The following is a 13958-nucleotide window of genomic DNA, read 5'->3' as shown; positions in this document are numbered from 1 at the left end:
CGTAGAGGCCTTGAGCCTTTTAAGGGTATGTTCATTTCGTCCAGAATCCTGCAAGTGGAGGCCAAGGATGCGGAGGGCGGGTGTGATGGGGATAGGGGATCCTTTTAAATTGATTTGGATGGGCTAGTTAGCGCTAGATTTTGGCCTAATTAGGAAGAGCGCGGACTTAGATGGGGAACATTCGAGCCCGATGGATGACGCGTGAGAGGAGATGGTGTCTGCTGCTAACTGAAGAGTTTCCTCAATTTCCCCATCAGAGCCATGAGTGGTCCATGTGGTAATACGAAGCAGTTACGTGCGGCTATTGCGCCCAGCGACTACCGGCCGAATCTCAGGTGCACGCGGATTCCAAGCGGCAGTGCGGCACGCGAAGAGAACATGCTTTCGTAGCAGGAGTTCGTCTGCTACGTGCACCTCAAGCAAGGGGGCGGCGCGGCTGTGTGCGAGTGCACCACCTATAGCTCTACCGATTAAGACGACGCGCAAGCCAGAAACGAGCGCCCAGAAAATGCGCTCTTAAATACGGTGTCAACGCACGCAGTTTATACTAGCGATATCAGCCAGTGATGACCGTAGTCTATCGATACAGGCCACCTTCAACTTATATTCAGTGCCCCTTTCACAGCTAGGCGCTGGGTTCAATCGCCAGCGCCTCCGGTTACGTACCGGTTTCAGAAAGTTTAAAATTTCTCTCGCCTGGTGCTCGGCTTTTCTGGGGCGAAATCCTTGGGAAAAGGGTCTTGGACCAAACCAATGATGGCCGTAGTCTACCAATACAGGCAAATTTCTATTTGTCCTCAGTGCCCTTTTCAGACATCCTCGGGGCATCCAGGAAAAAGTAACTTTGAAGACTCAGCCTTGTCCTGAGTGTGCACTAGAGAAAAACTCGTTTGAGCAATTCGCTGATATGTAGTGCCACCTCTATTCACAGAACAATTTTTTTAGAGTATTCACCGGTAGATTTCAGCAATAAAAATGAGGCATACGAGCGGATACAATTTTCAAAGAAGCTATTTTTTGGCCATTCACGATTTGAAAGCCACATCTACCCTTAAAGACCACTCAACAAAAGTGCATCATAAAAAGCACTGAAAGACAGGACACAAAATTTCGCCAACATCGATACTTTAATTTACAACTTCAAACACACATTGCTGCGCATGTGTACATCACTAGCGTGAGGATCCCCTCCCGCAATCTGTTGTGGTATCATACATTCTTACAGCGTGCACTTCCTTTCGCAAGCATAATGTGCGCGCCCCGCTGTATACTGAATCATTCATGCAGCAGACAATTACTCAGGTCGTTTTAGCATCAGCACATGGAACGGTGAGGGACTTAGCTCTGCTAGAACACTATCCAAGCCTACAAAGGGCACACAGACTACAATCGCATCCTAGGTGCCCCTGAAAGAGAAAAACTCACACTTTGCCTTCACTGTGACTTCAGTAAGGTTTAAGAAAAAAACAGTATGCTAGTTTCTCAGTTTATGCTATTCTCCAGAAAAAAAATGACACATGCGAGCTTATTTTTTAAATGGTTGCCTCAAGCAGATGTGCGAACTAAAAATGGGAACAGGACAAAGCTCAAGCAAGTTTACAGCAAATGAATCAATTTAAACTCTGCCCTATAAGGAGTAGTTAACTGTGCAACAATAAAATAAATACCCTTCAATCAGGCATAGGGCCAGATGCTCATTCAGGAAAAGAGTTTCTAGTTGCTCAACCACCGGTACTGAGTACTAACACCTGATGGCGGACCTGAATGTCTGCAAACTATAAGATATGCTTGAATATCAAATTTTTAAAAGGAAAGGCCACTTATCCTAACTACAAATACCTTCAAGCCAATATTGCCCTGCAAGGAAAAAAATGGACTTTCAACAGCAATATGTGACAGTACACTTGGGGCACACACACAAGGAATCGTACAACTTTGTGATGCAGTGCTCACTCAACAGCCTTCCCCTAAGAATGCCTCACCAAATAAATACCTTGTCCACAAAGGGCAGCATGAAAAGCTTGGCTAAACTCTGCCTCATGGAGAACCAGTGAAATGAGGGCACACAGGGGGGTGGCACCAAGGACCACGTCAAAATGAAGCAGCCATAGCAGAATAAATGCTGCTGGTCTCAGGCAGTCTACCAACCAGTGACAGTGTGCAAGGGCACTCTGGACCCAGGCCCCTGTGCTGGCAAGCAGACTGTACAAACACAATAAAATACGAAAGGCACAGGAAAGAGGGTTCACAGTGCCTAATTAGTCACAGAAAATTACGAAGTTTCAAAACTTACACAATCCAAACAAACAAGTGAGGCAGAGTTGGGACTAGCAGGGCACTGGATTTTCGCCTAATTTGTGGTGATGTGTACAGGTATGCCACTGCACAAGGATCACAGGCGACTGGCTGCCCTTTGTGCCACGCTGCTGCTTGGAATGCTCTTTCGGTGCTTCACACAGTTCCACCCCGCGCCACCAACCCTACTCCCATGGCCTTTGGACCTTGCCTCAACTTCACTGGGCCCATCGCCTTTGCTCTCACACTGCTCTACTTTTATCAGTCTTTCAGGCTGGCAGTCCTCCATGGAACACTGGGATGGAAAACTCAGTAGGGCCACTGTGAAGACGAAACCTGCGGCCGGTCGGGGATTCTGGGAGGGACTGATGGAACGGGGCGCCTGTTTCGCAAAGCAAAAGAAACAGTAGTGGTAAAATGAGTGGAAACAAAAAGTGCATCATGTACTAAAAAATAACAACAAAAAGTCCCAGCATTGCACTGTACAATACCATAGCCCCTATACAGTCAGGAGAAGCAAATACATAATTTTCCTCTCCATGTCACCATGAGGCCAACAGGAAAAAAAACAAAAAACAGGCCAAACTATGCAATAATCCCAAATAAAAAATGTTTTAAGAGTCGAGTTTTCATGGTTTCAAGAAGGTATTCCACAAAAGTCAGAGTAAGCCCAAAAACAAGCCCTTTCAGGAACCTGCAAAGAATTACTTTATGAGCAACAAATTTGATGTGCACGAGACAACACTGAAATGGAATTAAGCATTCTTTGTTAAACATGGTGGACATGTAATGCAGAAAAACTGTTCAATAGAAAAACACCCAAGTACTCTTTTTCTTGGCCTTGCAAAATTACGCCACCAAGTTGCAACACCCTTGAGTATTTTCATCATGAGTAGAGAACTTTAAACCAGTTTTTAAACCAGTAAGGCATGCAGAAACAGTGGTTAGCAAGGTACAGTCTTTAAGCAGTTAGTTGGCAATAAAACCAGTGGTTACCATGTGTAAACAATTATCTTGCATCACAAAAATGCCTAAGCCAGTTTATGCACCAAAAGCTCCAAGTTTGCCATGTCATCAAGCAGCTGGCTATGTTATTAGGCTTCAAGGCTGGTTTATTTATCAGTGTAAAGCAAAAGTAACCAAGCAGTTGAAACCTTAAACATCAAGTTTGCCTAAAGCAATAAGAGTTCAGGCAGAAAGTAATTTTAAACATTGTAGTTGCAAACAGCTAAAGATAACAGCTAAAGAAGTTTCAAATCCAATAAGAGCTGCACACAAATCAAATAGCTCAGCTGGCTGAAACTAAACGCATTTAAGCTCTGGGGAAAGCTACGGGATCGAAATGACAGAAACACACCCTACAAGTGCATGGGAAAAGTTCAGTTAACTGCACTGAGAGTTTTGTCCATTCCGCATTACATGCTTTCTTTACTGCCATGCACTGGACCATAAGATTTTTCCACCCACTCTTCCTGCTTTTACAACCCTGCACTAATGTCTGCTAAAGAATGAAATATGTACCTTCTATTTGCTGTTCACACAGTTAAGTTCTAGACAACACTGCAGAACAGCCTAGGTTTTTCCTTTAATAGTGTGGCAATACATGTGGCAGATGCAGTTAGCAATAATCACGCACTAATTACAGTACTTTCACCCAGATCCATTCAACAGGAGCCAATAATGTTAGAGGAACATCAACACCACCAGCCAGGATAAACCTATACTATGATGGCTTAACATGCACAGAACTGCCAAACAGTCAAAACCATTTTCTAGCAATCAAACAAATTGATAACTTATTAGACACAAGCAAGATAAAGCAACAAATGGTGCAATATCAATTCTGTTCCTTTTATCTTTCTACATACCGAAAGGTCTATGGTCAAAAGCAAGTGAGATGAAGGTGTAGAAAAAAAAATCTCTAAAGGAACGTTCAGAAGTATTTCACTACACTAGACAGTTCATAAGTGTTGTGTACATAAGAGAACTCATGTTTCTATTACCACTGTCACAAATAGATACTGTATACAACTCTAGCACTGTTATAAGTCACACATTACAATCTGTTTAAGGACATACATGCAGATTTTCACAGCTGATGAGCATAGGTTGCAAGACAAATTATGATTTGCACCAAAGAGCGAAAACTAGCTACTTGCAACTACAAGCAGGCACACAAAAAGGTTGATCCCACAATGCACGCAGGGGTTGCACAAATAGCAATGCAGCCAGAAGGTCCAGCTTCCTCTTATTCCTCACAGGCAGATTAGCCTGTCCTACTGCACAACTCCTACAGATACAGGCCAGGAAAAAAGATGGTTGCCAGCAAGCATGCGCACTCCACTTCTCACCAACAGCAAAAGTCAAACTCAACTTGAGGGCAACTTCACAACAACGACAATGCAGTGTTTCTGGACAGTGATGGATGATTGTCTGCCTGAAACGCGACTTGCCAAGCAATGCTCCTTCACCAAATGAATGGCAACCCAACAAAGTTGCTAACATTTACTGCATGTCTGGACTGAATGATGAAAAGAGACTTTTTTCTCAAAGAAAAATATGCAGTATTCATGGCCTGTAGTTCAACAAAAAAAATCATTTAATCATAACTTGATTCAAGAGAAGGCTAGAGATAAGGAATTGAACACTGGTGTTAAATGATGACAGGAACAATGACACCCAGCAGCAAAGTATAGGTCAGACGAATGACATCAGAAAGGAACCACAATGCTGTGCCAGCAACTGTGAAAAATAGCTCTTTGAGCATAGAAAAAAAAGGAAGTGGGCAGTAAAAGCAGTTGAATTCACAGCTCTGAACAGTAACAGAGCTTGTGAGACCAAATTACTGACAGAGATAAGGCACTGACTAATTAAAATCCAAATGCAGTTTTGCTGTGACCTCTCACATGTCTGCCACACTTGCTGCATCAATGCTGCTGATAGAGTCAGTTTGAAAACTAAGCTAAATGTCCTCCAATTACCTAGAGAAGAATAGGCTGCCAAAACATCCGAAGAAGGAGCATAGTGTTTGACGTGAGTGGTAGCCTGCTAATGGCAGCTCATGTTTCTTCAACGACAAACTTCCAAACAAGAAACAATGCCGCAGAAACAACAAGGCTTCTAGAGCAGGAAGCTTTGCACTTCAAGCACTGAAGCGGTAGTGGCTGAATGCCACCCCAGCAGTTTTGGCTCTGAGAACGAGGCACTAATGAACTCATTCCATGTACAAATCTCCAACCCTTGCATACTTCAACGTACACGAAAGTCCTGCCAGTACCTCCAAAGCAGTGCCTCAGAATGCATGTTATACACAACGCACATTACAGCGATTTCATTAAATATGAATATGCAGCTAATACCTTGCTTGCCACTTAAGGTGCCTAAGTAATGGCTGTTTCAACAAGAACCCCTTGAAGCATGCATAGATCCATTACCAGGGTAATTACTTCATGCAAGGGGATCCAGCAGAATGAGTTAAAAGCTACCATCAGGTTTCTTAGCCATTTATCAACAAAAATTACGTAAGGCTAAGCACAGCTTGCATGAAGCAACTCACAAGACAAGCGAGCATGCAGAAGCACTGTTTCATATGTGTTAAATATTGTTTCGGTTTGAATTGCTGCTAAATCAAATGCTTTCCTTCACAACCAGAATATTATTCCCCATGTCAGTGTGCCCAAGAGCCTAACAACATGACTGCAGATAGGGTGGCTGTACGTGGAAGACAGCTAGTTTTCTTCAGAGCGCAAAAGCAGGGGTGCTTGCAAATATGGCTTGCAACGATCGAGTGAAAGCAGTGTGCCCAAATTAAAAAAAAACCTAACACCAAAGCAAGAGAGGAGTTAATGAACCTGGAATAATGAGTAAAAAAAAACAGATTGAATAAATTTCAATTCTGCATACCTTTCAAGAACCAGCAAGTCTTGGGGTGTATTCAGCACCCACTAAGTGCGAAAAGGTGGCTATGCAGAGTATTATAGCGACAAATGCTCCGATTTGTCTTGTGTTCCTGAACACATGGAGACAAGGCTCAAAAGATACATGCAAAAAAAAAAAAAGAACTGGAGAGGAGCTGCAACTAGATTGTGAACAAGTAAAATGGAATATTATAATGTGCCTTTGGTCCTTAACGATGCAATGCCAAATGTATCAACCAAAGCCTGACCTACTTTCTCAGACTGCACAATGAAGTGCCAAACATGTTGAAAATTTGCTTCCTGAAAATATGTGCATACCTGGAAACTTCGCGCATGCGGTAAAATTAGCATGAAAAAAAAAAAACATTCTTCCCCGCTGAACTGCTTGGAAGCTGCCACTCTTGTCAAAAAAACAAGTACCCAAAAAATTAATATCTGAAGTGAACAGGCAACTCTAAATGGATTGCAGTGATAGTAAAACTGCTAAGCAATTAAAATGCCCCAAGCCCCTTCCAGATTATGGTCAATTTCTTATTTTGTGCAATATTCAATTCGAGACGCATTCAATACCAATTTGTTCAAGACAGTCAATTTCGGAGAACTGTTAAGCTTCTGTCTAATGTAACAGCAATCACCTAGTGGTCTCCATTCTGTTCAAGTGATGGCTCAACCACACAACGGATAGTTGAAGCCTCAGCGATACTTGAAAATGTTCTAGCAACAGGAGCCTAGAACCACCTCCAAATAATTTTTGAAAACGTAATGATGTCGAGAATACATTACAGCCACAACATACCAGAGACCACTTTTTTCGTTCGAAGTACCATGGCAAAAAACTTGCAGCCAGACTGGTATTGTCAAAGCAAGACAAAGTGGGAAGCTCCTGTTCACTACACTCACTACTAGTAAACTATGGCCATGGCAGCTGCTCCAACCCCCAGAAAGAATGAAATCACAAAGGCCAAAGTTTATGTAAATAACAAGGCCTTTCTCATGGCTGTTAAGCAAAACTACTGCTTGCCACGTCGACACCACACAAGTACAAGGAAGAAAAACTAAATGCGGTGTGTACAGTATCACACAAAAACCAACTAAAAATCTGCCATTTGAGTCTGCTGTTGCCACCAGTCTGCCCCGTTCAAAGTAGCCATCAATAAGTCCATTTGGTTTGCAAGGCTAAGGTGTTTCCAGATACATAGCAAAAACTGTCGCCACTCAAAGGGCGTGATCCATTGCTTCAAGGCAGACTCAGCATATTCAGGCAGTTTAAAATAGGCTTTAAATTTCCAAAGCATCACAAAGACCCCCCACCCCCAAGTTCTGCAGCTTCACACCTACAATTGCAATCACAACTAGCGACACAAGCGCTACCACAGGAAAGCTGTACCCGCTCTGCCTTGGGGTGACTACCACATTACATGCAGTATGAAGGTAAGGATGGGTTAGAGGAAGGAGCCTTATTTCTCTCATGCATTATGCATTAGTTAGCTGTACTCTCAAGTCATCATGAATAACTTGTCTGCGATGATCGCCAGCATGTCGACATGCACACATGCAACATTTAAGAACATCTTGATGCAGAGCTTCAATAACCAGGCCTAAACAAAAAGTACTATTCAATGTGAGACGACTTCAGCATGCAACTTTCAATGCACCATGATCTATGGAAGCAGCTCACCACTGAACTAGCTCTTGAAGCTGCATCACAGCCAGAAGTGCAATGTGCACATGGCACTAGCTCAAACTCAAAACACACATCTGAAAGTGTAGCCTCAGATGCACGACAGTCTGAGGTAAACTAAACAGAATCACGACAAGGTCTATCATTAGCAAAAATTCCAAGGAACTTGTGTGACAATGTACTCTCCAAGGCAGAAATCTGCTGCACATCTTTTGGGCATTAATACACTTAAAAAAAAAAAATCACAAGGTGTTCAGAGAAAAATTGTTTTGCAAGCATGGTGCAAGACTATCATCAAGCTCTGGTACTCATAAGCGAAATGGCAGAACAATGAATTTTCCACATATAACTACATGTTTTTGAAGTAAGTAATAAACCTTATAAATACAGGAGGTCACAGGAGACCACTGAAAAAAAAAACGAAAACATTCATAACAACCAGACGTATTTTTTTGCAGTGCAACTTAAGTGTCCCTGAGGAGGCAGCTAAATCAAGTAGCCGTTAATGAAATGTTACACTTAAAAAGTTCTTAAATGTCTGCTAAGCAGGGCTGAGCTGTTGTAAAATATTCTCACCAAGCACTAGTATATTTACATTACCATTACCTGCAAGCATCTGCCCTTCCATGCTACCAAGCCCTAAACAAGGTCTCAAGCTATGCATTTTCCCACATTTACTCTGAAGCATCGTGTTACATGACCCTTGGATGTGCTTTAGACATGTAAGCTTCAAATATGTGCCCTGTGTTTCATCCCAACATCATGTCCTGCTTACAGTGGCACCAGCAACATTACCATTTTTACCAAGGAAAATTTTAAGAGAATTTTGTGCAGCAAAATTTTTACATAAACCAGGCCAACAACACAGAAACTGCTTTTAATACAAGCTGAAAAAAGATGTGCACAGAAGCGAAAAAAAAAAAAATCTAGCAATGCAATGAGTATGTGCTGCTAGTACTGTAACGGACCCCAGATGCAATTTGAGTGAAACGCAAACTGCACACAGCAAATAAAAGAAACATGACGCAAAATGAATGCAACTGATGCAGTCTTAAGAAGCAAATGAAATACTCATGTAGCCGTAACTTCCGATGAAGTAAGCTTTTGCAGTACCAGTAAAAATTTTTTTTTTTTTTTTGCCATGGTATGCATCTCTTGACTTTCATCCTACAATTACCTCCTATTGCCTGCCATCAGGTTGCAGGATAAAACTCAAAAATGTAATGAAGCTAATAGGTGCTACTCCAGAACCACCCCAATGTGTACCGCAAGGAAGCACCATATTGCAAACGTAAGACCTATTCTTCTAGGCTTGCATGTAATTTAGTAACCAGTTAGGCTACTGTGTAATGTACATAAAAATTCATGCCACTTACTGCACAAGTAACAATCAAATTTGAGTTCCAGTACAATGAACATTGAAACGCAACTTTGACAAAAACAACAGACCAATGGCAAAACTTTTTAGCTGCCTTAAACTGGCATTAACAAAAATGTCTATGAAGGCTCGATGTAACATTTCTCAGAGAAATGGCCAATATAAAGTCCATGAGAAGTTGCCACATTAATGCATTCATATGCGCATTTTTTTATGTACCATTGCAAATAGCCTTTCATTCATAAGTGGATTCACTTGGACATAAGTGTCGTAACCCCTCCTGACGTGTTCATCTTTGTATGTGCATGGTGTGGTTAATTCTTTGTGTTTGCTCTTCCTTTCCCGGCGTTTTTTTTTTCTCTCCTCTCTAGTAGTGGCACATGTAATATTGCTTTTTTGGCAACATAGTTATCAGTGCAAACAAAAAGTTTCAAGTCTCTGCATGACATCATGCCATATATAGTTATCCGAATTTTTTTCTTTCATGCACTTAGTGTACCCCTCAAGCTGTGAGCAAGCTTTACTTTACAAAGGCAATGCACGTGCATGGCAAAGCTGTGAATACTAAAACATACTCACATGATTCTGCTCTTTATCATGCAGTACTTGAAACATGAACAACAAGATATGAACTGAATACCTTGCCAAAGTATGAAATTGAAAAGTCAAGCCTTGCATCTACCAGCAAAGCAGTTCAGCCTTAGCCATATAAGTAAGCTATGCAAGTACAAGAAAGCACAGTAACATACTGCAGAGAATGATCTTCCAGGCACACATGCCAGTGTGATGCAGTTAATGCTTTGGGCTTAATTTGGCCTCAATTTTACACTGCAAAGCTGTTCAGCTTTTTACGCAGGGGATGAGAACTGCTAGCCTGCATTAGGTAGTGCAGAAAAAACTACCATCAGAACCCTCAACAGCATATGAACTACCTCAACATTTAATGCATGCTTCAGCGTAGATGTTTCACAACTCTAGAAGGCCCTGATAAAAAGCTACACATAGATACATTATGAAAGTGAAACACTATCAGCAGACAATTGAAGCCCAGCCCAGCTTTGCAGAACATTAATAATTACGCAATGATGACTAAATCAACTCCAATATTTAATTACGGCAGCAGGGAGATGTGGCTTACTGAAACGCAGTCTAGTGAGCAAATAATTTTCAGTTCTTAACAAGACAACAAATGCAAATTTGAACAAATACTGCAAGCCTGATGCCAGAGTTGAGGAGATTACAGAAATCCAGTAGGAACCAATTTTCTATGCGCCTATCACAGGGCTACAAGTTTTCATAAAATGTTGACGCAAACGAAACATGGTACATTGAAGAAAACTTTCCTTCATAGCTATGCAACATTTCTGGAACTATTGACCTTGAAAGGCAGCACAGTAAAAAAGAACAGCCCCCAAAATGGTGCCAGCCTACATGCCCATGGAACCTTGGCAAACCACTTCTCACTGCATGAGGCAGCAGCAAGCATACTGGTGAACTGACATGCCAACACTCTAGTAACTGAAACAAATACCCAGTTAACACCCATGGTTATGCACAGGCAATTCGTACACCATTCCTGCTCAAGCCCAAATGAAGTAGAAGCATGATGCCAAACGCAACAGCCAGCTAAGAGCAACACAGAACGTATTTCTTTTGCTAGCTGCAGCCGGGTGAACCGGTGCACAAGTGAACAGCAGTGTAGCAAAACGCCTTTTTTGAAGGGCGCCCACTACACTACTGATGCTGCTGCAGCCCTCAGGTTAGCATAATCCACAGCCAGACTACTGAATTGCTACACAAGACATTCCATGGCAGTATCTTCCTTTTTATGCACCTTCTCCTAAAATGAGTATGGGGTATTTGTAGGAGCAAGTAGGATAAGTTTCTTAATTCCCTTCAAAATCCCTAGATCCCTGAATTGCTTTCTCTGCAGCGTGCCCCAATCCCTGCCAATGCACCTTTGACACTTTTCTTTTCTAGGCAGTCCTCACAAGTGAGACCAAAAAACGAATGAAGCAAAGCTTTTTTTCTGAGCCTTGTGGCTTGGACGTGGGCTTCACAGACCAACAAGAAATGCACTGCATGCGAGAGAAGAGGGCGTCAAGAGGATGAGGAGGAGGAAGGGTGGTGGGCATGGTGGCTGCTGGCCACCCTTGAACACAGGGAGCAGCAGGTGCAGCAGCCGGGGCAGCGCCCCACTGTAGCCAGGTTGCCATGGCCCAAGGTGCGGGAAGAAGTGCTGCAGAGCGGGCAGCCTGGGACGAAGCAGTTGGAGCCACAGAAGCGAACGGCTCCCGCTGCACCCTGCCCGCTGGGACTCTTCACTTGCTCATGGGCATGCCGAATGCGTCCAGCATTGTGTCCACGGCCCCCTGAGCGACGCGCGGCGGCACGCTCGGCAATGAGCCACGCCTGCCGTGCGTGCCACCGATTCATGAGGGTGCGATGAACAAAAAGAGGGGGGAGGGGGAAGCAAAATTAAACGACAAGGAAACCCCACAGAGACCAACGAAAGACGCATGGAAAAGAAAGCGACAGGAAAAAAATGGGTTAAAGCAAGAGCGAAATTGATACAGCATCGCCCAGGCGAGAACAAAACGAGCCAAATTTATGTGGTGAGGTGGACAGGAAGGAAATAGAGGACAAGGAAGAAAAGGAGCAGAAAGAACAGTTAGAGTTGCAGAGAGCAATAACCAATAAGGCACAAAGCACTGTAATGAGAATATTAACTTTTCCCAAGGTTATGAAACATAGCACTTCAGTCTTCCTTGAAAACACCAAGAAGGAAGCGACTCACTTCACGCTTATACATTCACCTTTCCCACGATGAAGAATCCTTCAATTTTTCCTTAAAATATTGTCCAGCTCTTTCAGCTCCCGCTGCTTATGGAAGCAAGTGGGGCAAAAGCCACGATTTTCAACCGACAAAAAACTTTTAGGGAGGGATCATAGCTGCAATTCCCCAACGATTCCAATCTGAAGAGTATAAAGCAAGAAAGTTTATATAAGTGTTGGTGGTGTGCGTCATGAAAAAACTGCCAACAAAGGTGCTTTTCGAAGTGCACTTATCGTGCTTGACAGGAAATGGTTGGAGTATGAGTACCCCCCACTGGAAGCCATTTTTCAAACTTTTTGATACACATAAGTACAGCTGGAGAAAACATGGGGTGTTAAGGGGGGACACGGGTCTTTGGGACCAAAAAATGACCAAAAAGTCGAATTTTCGAAATTGGCATTTTCGGAATCTACAACTATTAATCTCCAGTTTCACAAATTTTTGTCTCCCAGAGATCAATATTTTTGCCGTATTACGAAATGTAAATCACCGCGTCACCCGATTTTGTGCATGAGCAGACGATAAAAACGGTGCATTTTCTACTCCGCGGAACGCTCGTCTCAGCGCGCCAATCGCAGCCATCTTGGTCTCGTTTGAAAGAAGACTCTCTGCGCTTCAATTTCCCGCCTCTTGTGCTTGCATGCCCTGAATGGCCGCGGAGAAAAACAAGCACAAACAACAAAAAAAGCGCGAGGTCCGATTCGCTGATGTGAGCACGTGACTGAAACGAGCCCTCCCATTGGCGGATTCTCGCATGCTTCGTCTGCTAGGCTTGCTGCTGGTCGCTGGCAGACGCGTCCCCGGCGCCATTTTGTTGAAAGAAGCGAGACCGACGCACAACGATGTCGCCGATTAAATTCCACTCACGGCACAAGTTCGGTCAGAGGAAAAGAAATAAGCGAGTCAACAACCTTCCTTCACGTCCTGCATCATTGGAAAGCACCGATAATGCGCAAGAGCCAGCGGCCGGTGAAGCGGCGTTAGCGGACGACGAAGTAAGCCTAACGAGCTCGGCGACAGCTACGCACAGCGGCCGCATACGCTGCGACACCAGGATGCTACAGCGTTCGGAATTGTTCGAAATTCAAGCGAAAGCTAAAGAAAAGCTACAAGCTCTCGATTCGACTTCAGCAACGCAGAGGAAACAGGATTTCATCGGCAACTGCGACGATCGCCCGCTTCGAGACGCCAACGGCAGTGTACACGATACTGCGTTCACTGTTGTGAATCTGGAATGTTTCACCGAACTGCTGAGTGCCGTCAAGTGCAAGGTGTGTGGCGGAAACGTGGACGTTTCTAAAGGTGATCGTGAATATGGTTTAGCCGTGAGGCTCGCTCTCTTGTGCGTGAACTGCGGCGAGATTTCATCTGCGTGGAGTTCGCCGCGCGCTCAAGGAAGCCAAAAAATAAGTCCATTTACTGTTAATATTCTTGCTGCACGGGCAATGCAAAGTACGGGAAATCGGCAAACCGCACTGAACGATGTCTTTGCAGTAATGAATATCTCCCATAGAGGGCTTCACTGTAAAACCTGGCAAGGTTACATGAAAAACAAGCTGACGCCCGCGACAACACGCGCAGCCGAAAAAGTGATGATGGACAGTGCCCGTTCCGTTCGCGAGCTCTACACAGAGTTGCACTTGGACAACCCTGGAAATATCGCTGTCTCGTTCGACGGTTCGTGGATGACCCGGGGTCATTCATCGCACATCGGTGTGGCCGCAGTGATTGAGCTGTTCACTGGACTTGTACTAGACTATGTTGTGTTCAGCAACTTCTGTGCGGGGTGCAAGCGCGGGCCTACGGAAAGTGACCCATCGTATGAGGCATGGAAGAGCAGCCACAGGTGTC

At 43.7% G+C, this 13958-nt stretch overlaps 1 protein-coding gene across 10 annotated transcripts in view; it reads right to left on the bottom strand.

Annotated features, from left to right (window-relative positions):
• Positions 1-1108: 1108 nt before the first annotated feature.
• shi (dynamin-1 shibire) overlaps positions 1109-13958 on the bottom strand; it is a 68934-nt gene continuing 56084 nt past the window's right edge. For 7 of the 10 annotated variants that reach the window (XM_077648925.1, XM_077648924.1, XM_077648926.1 and 4 more), the window contains one exon: positions 8159-11683. In XM_077648925.1, coding sequence (XP_077505051.1) covers positions 11593-11683 — 91 coding nt within the window. In that variant the 3' untranslated portion in view covers positions 8159-11592. Of the gene's footprint in view, positions 2678-8158; positions 11684-13958 lie in introns of those variants that run through there. The other 3 variants (XM_077648930.1, XM_077648928.1, XM_077648933.1) reach the window with 1 other exon arrangement.

This window comes from Amblyomma americanum, chromosome 1 (genome assembly GCF_052857255.1).
Source record: "Amblyomma americanum isolate KBUSLIRL-KWMA chromosome 1, ASM5285725v1, whole genome shotgun sequence".
NCBI classification, from domain to species: Eukaryota; Metazoa; Arthropoda; class Arachnida; order Ixodida; family Ixodidae; genus Amblyomma; species Amblyomma americanum.
This window is presented reverse-complemented; position numbering and strand designations above follow the sequence as displayed.